General features: G+C 45.2%; 1 protein-coding gene across 5 annotated transcripts in view; it reads left to right on the forward strand.

Moving 5' to 3' along the window:
• The window catches only part of MAPKBP1 (mitogen-activated protein kinase binding protein 1), a 182,634-nt gene that overhangs the window by 122,451 nt on the left and 42,655 nt on the right, over nucleotides 1-17,528 (forward strand). For all 5 annotated transcript variants that reach the window (XM_066608311.1, XM_066608310.1, XM_066608313.1 and 2 more), the window contains 2 exons: nucleotides 10,063-10,120; nucleotides 14,473-14,643. In XM_066608311.1, the coding sequence (XP_066464408.1) occupies nucleotides 10,063-10,120; nucleotides 14,473-14,643 (229 nt within the window). The remainder of the gene's footprint in view (nucleotides 1-10,062; nucleotides 10,121-14,472; nucleotides 14,644-17,528) is intronic.

The following is a 17,528-nucleotide window of genomic DNA, read 5'->3' on the forward strand; positions in this document are numbered from 1 at the left end:
AGCTGGCTGCGTATGATTTGTTTACTATCTCCACCCACCACACACGAACACAGAACGCTGAGGACTGACAGAGGCAGGGCACATAGAATTTTTCCCTTTTTTTAAAAAGAAAAGGCTCACTAGCTATATTCAATCAATAATATATGTCTTCTGGCCCTGCCTACATAATTCTGTCCCTGTAGTATTACTGCAGGGCGCAATGCTCTGCACAGCCGATTTTTGAAAGAAAAAAAAATGCAACACTGCTAACAGCAGCCTGCACAGTACTGCACACGGTTAAATGTGGCCCTAAGAAGGACCGTTGGGGTTCTTGAAGCCTACACTCACTCCTAACACTCTCCCTGCCTAACCACCACTTCTGTCCCTGGACTATTACTGCAGGGCGCAATGCTCTGCAGACAGCCGATTTTGAAAAAAAAATTATTGTGCAACACTGCTAACAGCACCCTCCACAGTACTGCACACGGATAGATGTGGCCCTGAGAAGGACCGTTGGGGTTCTTGAAGCCTACACTCACTCCTAACACTCTCCCTACAGCAGCACCAGCAGCAGCACTTTCCCTCAGCTAACTCAGTCACAAGGCATCTGAGGCGAGCCGCGGGAGGGGCCGACTTTTATACTCGGGTGACATCTGATCGCCCCAGCCACTCACAGCAGGGGGGTGGTATAGGGCTTGAACGTCACAGGGGGAAGTTGTAATGCCTTCCCTGTCTTTCAATTGGCCAGAAAAGCGCGCTAACGTCTCAGAGAGGAAACTGAAAGTAACCGGAACATCGCGTGGTACTCGTTACGAGTAACGAGCATCCCGAACACGCTAATATTCGCCCGAGCATCAAGCTCGGACGAGTACGTTTGCTCATCTCTAATCATAAGGCAACAAGGGAGGGTGCTTTTTTTAAAAGTTTCCTCTAAGGACAGGTGTATCAAAACTTTTTGTGTGGGTGGATACTTGACAACCTGAACTTTAGCTGGCCTTGCACTGCGTTATAAGTTATAGTATTACGATGTAGCTCTGTAAATGAATAGCTGATCATGTATTACATGGACAAGATAGTGCTACCAGAGCGGGAGACAGTTTGGCTAATGGAGGGGGCTACCAAGCTGGGGACACCCCCTTTAATGTCTACTTACCTTGGTTGGCGGGACAATGCCTTTTTAAGTCTTAGAGGGATTTTCCAGGATTAAACTATTGATGACTAGAGATGAGCGAACGTACTCGTTTCGAGTACTTACGCACCCGAGTACCGCCATTTTCGAGTACTTCAGTACTCGGGTGAAAAGATTCGAGGGGCGCCGGGGGGCGGGGAGAGGCGTGGCGGTGCGGCGGGTAGCAGCGGGGAACAGGGGGGAGCCCTCTCTCTCTCCCTCTCCCCCCCCCCCCCCACTCCCCACTGCTACCCCCCCCGTGCCGCCACGGCGCCCCCCGAATTTTTTCGCTCGAGTACGGAAGTACTCGGAAATCGCGGTATTCGGGCGAAAAAGGGGCGGGGCCGAGCACGTTCGCTCATCTCTATTGATGACCTATCCTTATGTGCAAAGTGGTAGATGTTTGTGCATGCTTGTAGTATCCGGATAACGGATTCATGCTAGTGAAGGTTTTGTCTGTCTTTGTTCTTCGTTTTGTCAGATGCATTTTCATGATAAAATATTAAAGCATTCTGGGCTTCTTTGCAGAACCGCCAACTAATTTACTCTCTTTATCCCTTTTTACTAGAATCTAGATGACAGTTTTGCCATTTTTAATCAAAAGAAATATCGTGCCGCTCTCTGTAATTGTCAGACTGAAATGCTAGGCATAAACTTAATAGCAGTCCTGACATGATGATAAATTGTCACTATAATGCTTCTGACTTGTTATGGAGGCTTCTTCTCAATTGTTCTTAAAGCAACCCTCTGGTCTTGGTTAAATAAAGACAGCCACACCGCTTCTCAGACAACTGGATGCACACTGTGCATTGGTATGCATCATGAGTATGACACTACATGCTGCTTTGATTGGCCAGTGCCACAGCCCATGTGAGCAGCACTGGCCAACCAGATCAACATGTAGCGTCTTAGACTACCAACGCATACTAATACACAGTGTGCATCAGGTAGTCCGAGAAGCGATGCTTCCATCTTTGTTCAAGATTGGAGGATTGATTTAAGGTATATATGTAACAGAATATTGCCATTCTCCATGGCATTCTGTTTTTGACTGAGGAATTTTTCCCAAGATGCATTGCTTCAGTGACATATTGAGTGTCTACAGGTATATGGCACAGTGGAGACTCCAGGTCCCACCATGCAGGGTGATTTTTCTTTCTACCACGTGAGACCTTATGTCGCAGGAACTTTTCTTTTTCTTCCAGTTTTTGTCTAGCAATGCAGTTGTAACTCAGGCCTAAGGTAGGAGTAGCGCTGCCCTCATGAATGCAGTAGGCTCCAATACAGTAATTAGATAAAATCATGCAGATTTTTGGTTTGTTGCATGGCAAAACTGTATATACAGTATGTAGTTCTTAAAGAGTACCTACATTTTTTTAAATGTTTTTTTTCCATTAAAATCACAGAAAAGGGAAATATAAACAGAAAAATATCACAGCAAGCTGCTATATACTTATTGATATACTGATACGAAAGCCGGTGTATATACATCACACATTCCTCAACATGCAGACAGCCGGACTGAAAAATGGAGGTACTGATGAACAGCCACTTGCACCCCTTCCTTATACTGAGGGGGGTGGCTGCTTTCAGCCCACTGCAGGAAGGCCATAGGGTCAGCGGGAGAGACACGGAGAGCCGGCTGCACACTCCAGGAGTAGACAGTGGCACAGCAACGGGCCCCCTCTCCACTCCCCCACCCCCACCCGATGTAAGTTTTAAATCGCAGACTCTGCAGGGAGGCCACAGGGCTGGTGGCAGAGACACTTACAGCCGCCGGGCGCACCGCCCAGGACGACAGCACGGGGCACTCGACTGAATGGATTATAACACAAGGGACCCAACATCGTCAGGGGACTGGCACATGGATTGTGGTTCCCTGAAGCAGGGAGGCTACAGCGGCGGAACAGTGACACCGAGACGGGTAAGAGGGATGCAGCACAGAGGCAGGTAAGAGAGAGGGAGGTCGGCTTACATGGGACACTGCTTCAGCTGCTCATCCGTTCCAGCACCTTGTAGGACCTTTAGCTGTTCCGCCAATCGGGAGCTAGGGGTGTGACGGGCGGTTTCCTTGTCAAACCCCTAGCTTCCGGTGGCGTCAAGATACAATAATACAGCAGCCGTCCCCTCAGTATAAGGTAGGTGTGAGTGGTTATTCATCAGTTCCTTCACCTGTGTGGTGGCTCATCCATATAGCAGTCTGGCTGTCTGCATGTCGAGGGATGGGGTGTCTTTACTTGCCCTCTTGTACCAGTATTTCAGGAAGTGTATGGTTGCTTTCTGTTTTTGTTTTTTGTAAAGGTTCAATAATACAAGCAAATATTACAAGTTTTTTTGTTTGTTTTTTAATCTTATTAAAGAAAAATGCTGCTTTTTCCCCTTACCAGCCACTTCTCCTTCCCTTCTACACTGACTGACTCTGCGTGTGCTTATAGGATTCATACATAGGCAGATCAAATAATAATCCTTATTTGTATAGTGCCAACATATTCCGCAGCGCTTACATATACAGGGGGAATACAAAAAAAGAAAAAATACAAAAATTACAGAACCACGGTTACATAGTAATCAGTTGATGGAAGCAATGGGGGTGAGGGTCCTACTCCAACGAGCTTACATACTACAAGTAATGGGTGATACAGAAGGTAAAGGGGCTGGAAATGTGCACGGTATGGTGAGGTGGAGAGAGAGGGATGCTATACACATAGACAATGGTCAGACATTTGGCCGTGTGACGGCAGAAACGGTATAACTGCAGGAGCGGTTTATGATGGCTAGCAGGGATTGCAGTCAGTAGGTCAGGGAGCATGTTATCAGGCGTAGTACAGAGGGGTTTGTTTAGGGTATGCCTCCCTGAAGAGGTGCGTTTTTAGAGCACGCCTGAAGTTCTGTGAGTCCTGGATTGCCCGGGTAGCCTTTGGTAGTGCGTTCCAGAGGACCGGCACTGCTCTGGAAAAGTCTTGGAGGCGGGAATGAGAAGTTCGAATTAAAGGGGCGCTCAGTCTGGTTTCGTTAGCAGAGCGGAGAGCCTGGGCTGGGTGATGGACTGAGATGAGGGAGGCAATATAGGGGGGCGCTGCGCTGTGGAGGGCTTTGTGGATGAAGGTAGCGAGTTTAAAATGAATTCTGTATTTAACGAGCAGCCAGTGCAGTGATTGGCACATTGCAGAGGCGTCCGAGTAGCGGCTGGACAGGAAGATAAGCCTGGCTGCTGCATTCAGAATGGATTGGTGAGGGTAGAGTCTGCTGCAGGGGAGGCCGATCAGAAATGAGTTGCAATAATCGAGTCGAGAATGGATGAGGGCAACAGTAAGCGTTTTTAGCGTATCTGCGGTGAGAAAAGAGCGGATTCTTGCGATGTTCTTGAGCTGCAGCTGGCATGTCTGGGCCAGAGTTTGGATGTAGGGGGTAAATGATAGATCAGAGTCGAATATGACCCCAAGGCAGAGGGCATGTTGTCTGAGAGTTATGGTGGCGCCACACACTGAGATGGAGAGGTCAGTATGAGGTCGGATAGTGGACAGTGGAAATACCAGGAGGTCAGTTTTAGAGAGGTTTAGTTTTAGGTAGAGGGAGGACATAGTGTTAGAGACAGCAGACAGTTGATGTTTTGGAGGAACTGTGCAGAGATGTCACGGGAAGAGGTGTATAGCTGGCTGTTGTCAGCATACAGGTGGTATTGGAGGCCAAATCTCCTTAAAGGGGTTGTCCCGCGGCAGCAAGTGGGTCTATACACTTCTGTATGGCCATATTAATGCACTTTGTAATGTACATTGTGCATTAATTATGAGCCATACAGAAGTTATAGGAAGTTTTTCACTTACCTGCTCCGTTGCTAGCGTCCTCGTTTCCATGGAGCCGACTAATTTTCGGCGTCTAATGGCCAAATTAGCCGCGCTTGCGCAGTCCGGGTCTTCTTCTTATCTCAATAAGGCCGCTCGTGCAGGATGCCGGCTCCGTGTAGCTCCGCCCCGTCACGTGCCGATTCCAGCCAATCAGGAGGCTGGAATCGGCAATGGACCGCACAGAAGCCCTGCGGTCCACCGAGGGAGAAGATCCCGGCGGCCATCTTCAACCGGTAAGTAAGAAGTCACCGGAGCGCGGGGATTCAGGTAAGCGCTGTGCGTTTTTTTTTTTTAAGTCCCTGCATCGGGGTTGTCTCGTGCCGAACGGGGGGGGGGGTTGAAAAAAAAAAAAAGACCCGTTTCGGCGCGGGACAACCCCTTTAAGGTTTGTCCAATAGGGGCTGTGTAGATATAGAAAAGGGGGGGCCGGGGACTGAGCCCTCTGGGACCCCAACAGCAAGGGGAGGTAGAGCCAGCAAAGTGCGGTCAGATAGGTAGGAGGAGAACCAGGAAAGAGCAGTGTCCTTTAGGCCAATGGAGCGAAGCATACTGAGGAGGAGTTTTGTGGTCAACATTATCAAATGTTGCAGAGAGGTCGAGGAGGATCAGTAGGGAGTAATCGCCCCTCGATTTGGCTGTAAGTAGGTCATTAGATACCCTTGTAAGGGCAGTTTTGTGGAGTGTTGCGGATCGGAAGCCAGACTGTAGGGGGTCTAGGAGAGTGCTCTGATAGATAGCTTACAAGGCGGGAGTAAACTAGGCGTTCTAGTAGTTTGTAGATAAAGGGGAGATTAGAGATGGGTTGGTAGTTGGCAGCATCAGTCGCGTCAAGAGTCGGCTTGTTTAGCAGTGGGGATATGATGGCGTGTTTGAAAAAAGAGAGGGAAAGATGCCAGAGGTCAGAGAGGTTGAATATAGTGGTGAGATGGGAGATGACCACTGGGGAGAGGGATCAGAGGAGGTATGAGGGGAGGGGGTCGCTAGTGCACGTGGTGGGGCGAGCAGAGGAAAGCAATTTGGAGACTTCTTCCTCTGTCGTTGGTCTAAGTACAGACAGTGAGCAGGAGCTAGATGCAGTGCTGACAAGACTAGGGTCAGGGCTAGTCTGGGATTGGGAAGTTATTTCCTGACGGGTGTCATGAATTTTCTTTTTGAAGTAAGCACCTAGCTCTTCTGCACTGAGATCCGTCACCGGGGGCTGCGGTTTAGGGCTGAGAAGGGAGTGAAAAGCATCAAAGAGCAGTTTAGGGTTGTGCGATAGTGAGGAGACGAGAGGTGAAGTAGACTTGTTTGGCGTGGTGGAGGGCGAGGTTGTAGGTTCTGAGCATGAATGTGGAGTGGAGGAAGTCTGCGGACGTTTGCGACTTCCTCCACAGCCGTTCAGCACGTTTAGAGCACCACCGGATGAAGCGCGTTTGAGGCGTGAGCCAGGGTTGCTGCGTTCTACATCGGAGAGCTTGGGTCTTTGGGGGCGCTGCTTCATCCAGGGCATGTTTGAGAGCAGTGTTGTAGCGAGCGGCAGCCAGGTTGGGGCAGGAGAGGAGAGAGATAGGGGACAGAGAGGACTGTAGGGACTCAGCAAAGTTCTGGTTGTGAATGGCCTTAAGGTTCCTGTAGGTACGGTAGGTAGGTGGGTCTGGAGAGATGTTGGGGAGCGTAACAGAGAAAGACAGGAGGTTATGATCTGAGAAATGGAGAGGGAAGTTAGTGACATTGGAAGCAGAGCAGACCAGACCAGATCAAGAGTGTATCCATCCCTGTGAGTGGGAGAGACTGTGAGTTGACTGAGACCAAGGGAGGAGGTGAGCGAAAGAAGCTGAGGGGCAGATGGGGAGTTGGGATCGATAGTGGGGATATTAAAGTCACTTAAGATGAGGGTTGGAATTTCGCAGGATAGGAAGTGGGGGAGCCAGGCAGCAAAATGGTCTAAAAAGAGGCGAGGAGCAACTAGGGGGGCAGTAGATAACTGCTACTTGCATAGACAGTGGACGGAAAAGCCGTAGTGTATGTACTTCAAACGATGGAAAAGTGAGTGAGGGTACAGGTGGGATGACCTGGTAAGTACATTCCGGGGAGAGAAGAGCACCTACTCCTCTGCCACGCCATTGTAAGACAGTGCAGCAGGGGAGGCAGGAGAGAAATCTCTAGCAGCAGGATAGAGAGGGTTAGCAGATGGTTAGGAGATTTATGAGGACAACTGTTCTGTAGGTTAGTGGCATTAGGGGGTTTGAGGCTAAGCAAAAAGGTAAAGAGTGCATGTGAGCTGTGCATAAGCAATAGCTACAGCCTACATAAGTCTTAGGCCGCCTGCACATGAACGGATTTGCATTGTACGTCTGCACCACGGATCCAAGGCAAATACTGTTTTCCTTGCACATGAGCAGAAATCGAGTGTGATTTCCAGCCGTGGAGGAACAATCGCGTCATGTTCCGTTTTTGCGCGGATTCCACGTCATCACCTAGCGACAGCTCGGGAAAAGCAGGGACTTAAAAACTATATTGCACATGTCCGGTGAACCGTGCAGGCCATCTGCAGTACAGAGAAAGAAGACAAGTGACAGGTACGTGTCGGCGGGGCACAGGGTTGGATTCCACGGCGGAATCCAGCCAGTTCGTGTGTAGCCGGCCTTACTGCTTCTATCTCCTTTCTCCCATAGACTTCTTCATTTATAATCTTATCTGTCTGTGTATGGAGTGAGGGGTAAGTGACAGGGAAGGGGGGGGGGGGTGATGGGGAGCAGGATGAGTAGAGTTGTTCAATTGGCACGGTGGAGCCTCCACCCCAGATTTCCATTATAATCCTGAACCAGAGATCGTTCTCTCCTCGAAAATGCTGTGGGGCATAACTAAATTCTGCCGAACCGTAGTTTGGTCAGTGTAGTCCGTTCAGCATGTGCAGGATCTAGCATTTCTCGTTTTACCATTGTTCGGCTCAGAGAATGAAGCTGGACAACGGAAGCTGTAAGTGCTGGTGTGACCAAGCCCAACTAAGCATTTTTCTCTACTACAAAGTTTTTATATTCACTTGTACTATTTATGATAAGTTTAAAGCTTGCTCTTCATCTAGGGCCGCATGTTGTAGTGACAGATCCACTTTAAGGTTTGCATTGTCAATAAATCATTGTATAAACTTCTGTTATTTTTAAAATAGTTTCTCAAAAATAACTTTCTTCTACCAGGAACCATAAACTTCTTTTCCCCTTAAAACTTAATCCTCTGAAGGTCAGATGAAAGGCTTTTACTGCCCATTAATACCAATCACATAAGAAAAGATTTTTGTGAAAACTTTAGTAAGTGTGGCAGTCCTTGGTACACAGTACGTTGTTTCGTCTATTATTCATGGAAAATGAGCTCACTTTCTCAGCATTCCCTCCCGTCTGGTACACTCATTCCATTTTAGATTTAGTTTATTAGTAAAAGATCATAATTTCCTGTGTTTGACTTTGGACACCCACACTCTTTGTAGCGGGTTTCATTTGGGACTTTATCAAACAGCATGCCAACAGCAAGCCTGGCTGTCAGCCTGGCATTCAAATACTAGCTGGTATTTTAGCTTTCTAACGAAATAGTGGCATCTTATTGTTCCAGATTATAGGCAAAACAAAAATGAGAATTTCTCAGATACATTATATGGCCAAAAGTAAGTGGACACCTGACCATCAGGAAATGCAGTCCTAAGCTCTCGCTTACAACCTGAAGGTTGCCTCTGGGAGCTGTTTGCAGAGCACAGCATGTGGTCTGAGCTCTGCACACAGCTTTGTTCTCACATGGGTGTCAGCAGAATACAATGTGATCTATATCTCCTGTGCTGAACACTGCGTGCAGTCCCTGTTATCTCTCCGGCTGAACGATGGATTTTAAGCTCACTGTAAAATCCTCGTTTAGCGGATAAGTGAACGATTGCAAAGTTTACACGCAACGATTGTTCATGTGCCATCGTTTGAATTAATTTTGAGCGATAATCGTTGCAGGTAAATAAGCCTTAAGTTATGACCATTGGAACTCAAAAGGGGAATGACTTACTGCTTCATGATGCTAAAATTGGTGCTGTCATGAAGGAGTTAAAATACTGCTTCCACAAATGACCTCTTCCACAACAAACATCGGGAGGATGGCAGGGCTGGAACCACGCGGTAAGTACCTTTTTTTTTATTTTTTTTTTTTTGTTTGTTTTATTTTTGTTTTAGTTTTTTACCACACTGATGTAGGGACAAAGTTGCCCGGTAACTGGACAACTCCATTAAAGGGGTTGTCCCGCGCCGAAACAGGTATTTTTTTTTTCAACACCCCCCCCCCCCCCCCCCCCCCCCCGATGCAGGGACGTACAGAAAGCTTACCAGAGCGCTTACCTTAATCCCCGCGCTCCGGTGACTTCTCTACTTACCTGTGAAGATGGCCGCCGGAATCCTCTTCCTCCGTGGACCGCAGCTCTTCTGTGCGGTCCAGCCTCCAGATTGGCTGGAATCGGCACGTGACGGGGCGGAGCTACACGGAGCCCCATAGAGAACAGGAGAAGACCCGGACTGCGCAAGCGCGGCTAATTTGGCCATCGGAGGGCGAAAATTAGTCGGCACCATGGAGACGAGGACGCTAGCAACGGAGCAGGTAAGTATAAAACTTTTTATAACTTCTGTATGGCTCATAATTAATGCACAATGTATATTACAAAGTGCATTAATATGGCCATACAGAAGTGTATAGACCCACTTGCTGCTGCGGGACAACCCCTTTAATTACGAGCACAGTGGCTTACCTATTAACACCACAACTATATGACAAAGCAAAAATTGTTGTAGGTGTGGCCTCTCTCCAAAAGGGTAAACTGATATTGCAATGTGGTGAGCTTAATAGTTCATCGTTCTCCAGATTATTCCTGCTGTTACCTAAGATGTGATTTTTACATCCAAATATATGATTGAACTGATAATCCGGCCGCGGTGAACGCTTCCATCCGGAGGGCTTGCCATCACTTGACATGTTTTGGGTTGGTTGACCATACACTTGTCATGTTGTAGGTATTGTCTTATCGCTATGGGATTTACTGAACTGTACTGATCTTTCTTCTTTCAGGAAAACCATCACTGCACTTGCGTTTTCCCCAGATGGAAAGTTCTTGGTTACAGGAGAGGCAAGTATTTTTTTTGAAGCATTAATATGAAGCTAGTTGTGTTTTTTATTTTCCCTTTTAAGGACCATGGCTAGCCAGCTCCACTTCTGTAGCTTATCCTCCCGCCCCGGTTAGTTCTGATAAACATCTGCAATAGACCTTGCAGTCAGACTGGCTGCCCTCCATGTCAAGCTATCAGACGCTGAAAATCTTAAGCAAACTTTTCTAAATTAGTAGGTTTTGCTATTTTGGTCCTAATGGCAACAGTATAATACTACTGATAGCTGTCCCCATTCTATAGAGATCCAGGGCCATGCATATACTCAGGGTGGCTAGTAGACTACAATACTTTTTTCCCCATCTGATACCTTCAATGTGGATGCCCTTCCTGGGGTTTATGGTGGTTGTATCACCACAGGTCCTGTGAACATGGAATTGCACCCAAGCTGTAGATATGGAAATTTTCAATTATACATGAAGAAATCGAGTGCGTACATAAGCAAGACACCAGGAAAACCTTTTTTTTTTTTTTTTTAACATTTTACCTGCAGATGTACCTTTTGGTCTAATCTCCAGTTCATCACTTATGGAATAGCTTATCACTATGCAATACATGTCTATTGTGGGAAACTCCTTCCAGGCTTCCTTTACACGCACTATTCTTGTGCAGTTTTTTTTTTCTTTGTTTTTTTTTCTTAAACACGATTTTTTTTTTTTTTTTACAAGTTTTTCTGGCTAGCGTTTTTTGGAGGATTTGCAGTGTTTGTAGTTTACAAATAAAATAAGGTCAGGCACTTGGTCACTAAATTGGCTAATCAAAAAAACATTCCATATAGTGAAAAAATAGTGATATACATATCGGGGGTGGAATGGGGGTGTAAGGAAAATGTCATCGCACCCTCTATACATAGGTAATTTCCTGAGGTATGGTTTATTGGAATTTGCTGTGGTGAAGGAGTATTAGTGCTGATCAATGCATTTTGGGAGTTAACAGCAAAGTCCCATAAGATCACCGCTGAGAGCACCGCTGATCCCAGGAATGCACTCCATTAATATTCAGTCGGACTGCAGATATACTAGAGGAGCGCCTTCTCTGCTATTTACGTCTGCCCCATTAAAATGAATTGAGAGCTCAGCCAGGGCTTTATTCACAGTGACACCACTGTGGAGCGAGAGGTAACGCCCGCCGTGACAGTCAGAGCCGCATATGGGAGTCCTATCCTTGAGATTGTCGGGAGTCTGGGTGGTGAGGCCTCTACCGATCAGCAAGTTCTCCTAGCCTGTAATTGTGGCACAAACCCATTAACTTCTAGCAAACATCTGGCTGCAACCTTTGTGTTTTTGTGCTAAAGATGCCCGGAAAAATGCCAGTAAGAGCATGGTATTTTTGAAAAATGCTGCCTTTTAAACATCCTGACGGACTAGAGATCTGCCATTTTTACATCCCTTTGGAAGCTTTAAAAGGAATGCTTCAAGCCATTTGTTTTCTATTCGTTCTATTTCTATGGCCAATATGGCTATTTGTAAACCAGGGTTTGGTGGGTTAAATTGTCCCATGCTGCCTATCTGTATGTGGAGGTGTTGGCGTTATCTAGCACCCACCATAGCCGTCCTTAAAATTACAGGCAACACCACTGGAGCCTTAGTTCATTTATTCTGCTTTGCTGGGCAGCACAGATGCCAGTCGTGTTCTTTCCATCTAGTCACTGCCCATTTCTCCAAGGATTAGGACTATTTTTAGTCTATCCCAGATGTTGCAGACATATGTCTATATTAAAGTAGATGAAATCATATTGACAAGCCACCAAATCCCCTAAAAATTCATAAGTTCCGATTGTGCAGCATAAAATAAAACCGTTAAGTACTCCAGGCTTCCAGTGGTTGCCCACATGTTATTGCTGCTGTATGCGACTTCCATCCTATAATGCTGTGTCTTCTAGTGTTCTCATTTACACACTGTCAGGGATTCCTGGCCACAGATCAGAAGTCATCGAAATTATGATGTGCTTCCATAGTATTTAAAGCATCAGCTACATTACCATATTTGTATTAGAGAAGGGTTGAGAATTCTGTCCTCTGAAAAGCTTTAAGGATTAATAGCCGTTATCGGAATCCCTCATAAGTTAATTTGATTAGTGGTTTGATGCCATTTACCTGGCCAAAAAAAGTATTTCATAACTTCATATGGTCTATAGAAGAAAGATGATGATGTGTGGGTAAAGGATTCATTCTGCAGACTTGCTTGAGGTTACAGGAGTCTTACTCTGATCAAAGACATATTAGCCCATGATAAGGATAGGCCATTAATATTTGACTCGGGGTATTAATTGGCACAAAAAGTTGAATGACTTTACCCTTATGAGGATGCTTGTAACAGTGCAGTCACAACTGATTTATCAGGGTTCCTGATGGCTCACCTGTTTTGTGACTGTCAGTTATGTGACACTAACCGTCATTTCTCTTTTAGACCTCTCTGCTCAGTTGGTACAAGTATGCATGTTTATGGGTGGAGTAAGGGTTGATATGTTTTAGATGTACAACTATATCCTGTGTGGCCATCAATAGAAACTTTTTCTCCAAGTTTCCAAATTAAAAGCACCTTTGTACCAGGACAAAAGGTTTTTCAAGACTGGAAAGGAGGGGTTCTATTACCTGATGTTGGTTTTCTGTGCCGTGGTCAATACAATCTGCCAATTCTGGTCCCATTTTTAATAATTCAAGATAGCATCGTAAAACGTTTTCAGTAATTATCTGATGCACACTGTGTGCGGGTCTCTGCCCAATACAAATCACACTAGTAGTTATTTATAGTACCAGTATGTCTTGTGGCGCAATGCGTGACTTACTAATGTATTATATAGTGAAAGGGATCGCAGTTGGTCAAAATATTTCCATGCAAATAGTTCTGCAGCTCGCTGAGGAGACATGTTGGCTCGTTGCTTTTGCATATTGGTTGCATGTGATTTACGAACTTCAGCAGCTCGCTGAGGAGACATGTTGGCTCGTTGCTTTCGTATATTGGCTGCATGTAATTTACAAAGTTCAGCAGCTCACTGAGGAGACATGTTGGCTCGTTGCTTTCGCATATTGGTTACATGTGGTTTACGAAATTCAGCAGCTCGCTGAGGAGACATGTTGGCTCGTTGCTTTCGCATATTGGCTGTATGTAATTTACAAACTTCAGCAGCTCACTGAGGACACATGTAGGTTTCGCATATGAGCTGCATGTGATTTACAAACTTAAGCTGATGTGAAATTGTGGCTTGTAGCCGTGTCATGTAAGCTGCAATAGCTGCACGTCGGCGTTGAACCCTCTGTAGTGACGATTGCAGTACAGCCACGGTTAGTTTCAATGCTGGACAACGGTTGACAATTAGATGAAGCCTGGACTGGTGTTGACGGCATTAGCACTTGAAAGGACATGATATCACGTTCAGGAGATGTGACGATAATGGTGAAGGACTATGCTTCAATGTTGTTGGTCAGTATGCACCGCCAGCTATGTATATGGACATTTGTGAGGTGTCCTTTATTGGAGTCTCCACATAGTTGTGAAGCTGTGTCACAACCATCTACAAACTGCCAGACTGAATACTGCTGTATCCATAGCAACAGGTTCTGTGAGCACACGGCTGCTGTCGTGCTATGCTTTTATATATGCTTTAGGACCTGTGATTACGTCATTGTCATGTGATCAGGGTGGCGGAGCATGTGAAGCACACACACACACACACACACACACACACACACACACACACACACACACACACACACACACACACACACACACACACACACACACACACACACACACACACACACGTGGTTATTAGCGCTTTGATGAGCAGTGCTTTCCAATCAGAGAGCCAGTGTATTGCATTGGTAGTCTTAACACTGCCCATGCAATGTGTTAATTGGGTAGTCAAAAGATTGCGACGGTCATCTTGGGTGACCAAAAACGGGACCTGAAACCAGTGGATCACCGGAACCACAGTACAGAAGATCAATGACAGGTAATAGAATGCCCCCCTGCACAGACTGGAGGGTTGCTTTAATAGTTTCATGCCACGTGTGCTGAAATGATTAATTTGGTAATAAAGATAAAGGCTGTTGGCAACGCGTTGTTAAAATCCATGAAAAATACAGTTGCTGATGTACTGAAGATTTAAAATTTTGCCATCCATTGTACAAATTTCCAGTTTTTCTCCCAGGATGCCTTTTAATTCAATACCGTGGGAAGTGGTAGCGTTTTCTCAATGATTTGATAAACTGCACTCTAAATATTATAGGTTGCATTTGTTTCAATTGATCGATCAAGTAAGCTTGAGATTCGTATGTCTCATGTGCTGTTGTAACCCTTCTTTTGCTGACAGAGTGGACACATGCCTGCAGTGCGGGTGTGGGATGTGGCTGAACGTACACAAGTAGCAGAACTTCAAGAACACAAGTATGGAGTTGCCTGTGTTGCTTTCTCTCCAAGCTCCAAATACATAGTATCAGTTGGATACCAGCATGATATGATTGTCAACGTATGGTCGTGGAAGGTAAGTACTGATTGACAGTACCATTGCATGTGTGCTTGAAATATTCTCACGCATTTCAGATACCTCCTCTTCAGCCAACAGCTGATTGTGCACCATCCTTAGTAACTCCTAAAACAATTTAAGGGCTAGTCACCTGAGAAGTGATGACCTATTACTAGAATATATCCTGCATGGTGAACTACATATATCAGAATGGTCTGGCACCCTGTATCCACTATGTGTGGGAGTGTACACCAAGCATCCACCCCCCTCATTATCAGGAGGCAGTGTGAGTGGCTGTCTTATCGATGTCCCGCACAGGTGTTATTGGCTCCTCCATTTGGTAGTCAGCTACCTGTATGGTGAGAGGAGGATGCATCTATATGCACTCCTCAGTCAGTAAGTAACGGCCAATTTTCTGTGATTGGTTTTAATTTTTTATTTCCCCTTCTGTGATGTATTTATATTAGTGTAGGGACCCACTACAACGCAAGGAACCGTGAAGTGGTTAGTGGGCTCATGTATCTTGGCCAACATTACTAGAATATACCATTCATTCTGTGACCACCACAATCATGAAAATTAAGGGCGAATGGTGCAATATTGTAGTTCCCTGCACAGCATGAGAAAACTTTGTTCTACCAGGAAAACCTGATGAGACTTCTATAGGGGTCTCAGATGTCGGGCAACCACAGATCATGCAGTGACAGCTAATCCTGGCAATGCCAGTTTTGTGATAAACCATGCAAGAGAATTATGTAGGTTAAATATATTCTGTTACTGGCTCCTTAGGTCTATGGCTGCAAACAATGCAATTTACTTTGTTACATGTGCTGCCAGACCTGAGGACATCTGGTCCCTGCACTAAGTTGTATTCATTAGAAGGAGATTGTCGCTGGTCATGTTCTGACTGAGTTTCCCAACACGTCTACTAAAAATGCTCCTTTTTTGTTAAGTGACATTTTATGGGTCATTAAGTTATATTAGCTGGTGCTTGCTTTTAAGGCCATAAATGGCAAAAAACAGCAACAGCCTTTATGTTCCCCACACTTCTCTCAGTGTAGCAGCGGTGCCACTATTACCAGTATATCCGAGTTTCATATTGACATTTTCACAATGGTCCCCATCACCCTCCAGTTACAGATTGCTTTTTTTCCTGGGGCATATATTCTAGCGCTGTATACGGTCCATGTTCTGTAATCGTGTAAGACAGTTTGGCTGTAAAACAAGGTCTAGACTACAGGTTTACATAAGACTTGGCTGTTTCTTAAGCACTTGGCCCATGATTACCATCTGTATCTAGTTGATGATTTAATGCAGACAATCAAACGTGCAGTTATGTATATCAACCTATTGAAATATCTACACGTGATTTAGTTGTATTTTATAAATCCACCCTAGACCATAATGCTGTAAAATCCTCAAATAATTGGATTGTACTTCACCAAGAGTCAATCGCTGGATAATTGAAAAACATGATTTTTCTATCCTGTTATTCATTATCACTACAGTGACCTGATGCATCCCTTTTTTAGCATATAAGTAAGTTATTAGACCCCTGCTGCTCTGGAAGCATAGAGAGATGTCTGCTTTCTATCAAGACATTTTCCTGTTCTTGGGATATCTCACCATGTATGGCATTGTTCAGTTTGAAAGCAAAACATAAAGTTGACTCTGTCAAAACCCTGTTTGGCAGTTATTAAAGCGACCCTTTGGTTTAGGGACAAATTTCTATTCCAGGATCAGAGGTTGGGGTGTATCTTACTGCTCCTCTCTGCCAATGTTCCTCCGATCCGTGGATTTCTTATCCTATTGTCAACCATCTGGGATGTCTGCTGCAATTTTCTAGCCAGCTAATGCCTGCTGTACACTGCTCTCGTATTAGGCAGCACTACTCACGTCAACAGTGCTGGCCAATCAGAGAGCAGGTATAGTGCATTGGTAGTCTAACACTACAAATGCACTGTGGGGATTAGCTAGTCTGAAGATATCAGCCATCTCCAATGGCTTAAAACTGGACACAGAACCAGCAGATCAGAGTTAAGTTCGCATAGAATACAAATAGTAAGAAGTATGATAAAATGTTGTTCCAAAACCAGAGGGTCAGTTTAAGATGCGCATGGGACGAAGTAATGAAAATGGGGGTCGAGCGCTGGGAAGGGTTAGTATTAGAACTGGAAGAATGGTTAATGGGGACACATTTAAAATACACAACCTCTAAACTGTATGGTGACTAATTCTAGAAGTCTCACCAGTCAAATTGACTAATTGGAAGTAGCAATGTCTGAGGAAAACTATTGCATAGTGGGAATAACTGAGACCTGGTTGGATGAAAGCTGTGACTGGGCAGTGAACTTACAGGGTTATATCCTGGTCAGAAGGGACTGTAAAAATTGAAAGGGTGGAGGGATTTATCTTTCCATAGTGTGGGCTTTAAACACTACTTCACATAAAGACATGTGAGGAGATAAACATGTGGAGTCGCCATGGGTAGAAATGCATAGAGGGGAAAAATAATAAAATCCCCGTAAGCGTTTTCTATAGGCTACAAAATATAAAAGAAGCCACTTAAAATCTGAGGCCTTATTCCTATGGGCATACTTCTGCTCCGTATAACGTGCATAAGGCAGACCGCTAAAACGCCATTGATTTGCACTGGCATATTCAGACATGCATTTTTCACAGTTGTATATAGAATCTCAGCATGTCCTATTTCGGTCTGTATTACCGACCAAAACGGTCTTAAAGTCAATGGGATTGCGTTAATACACAATGTACATGATATAGGCATATTCACTGCATATTTACTCATGAAAAATCAATGGGACCCCAATGTTTGTTTTTTTTTGTCTGTTCTTTGGATGCATATGCACAAAAAAGCAATAAGATTCAAATACAGTTTTGGT

The sequence above is a fragment of the Eleutherodactylus coqui genome, chromosome 6, assembly GCF_035609145.1.
Source record: "Eleutherodactylus coqui strain aEleCoq1 chromosome 6, aEleCoq1.hap1, whole genome shotgun sequence".
NCBI classification, from domain to species: Eukaryota; Metazoa; Chordata; class Amphibia; order Anura; family Eleutherodactylidae; genus Eleutherodactylus; species Eleutherodactylus coqui.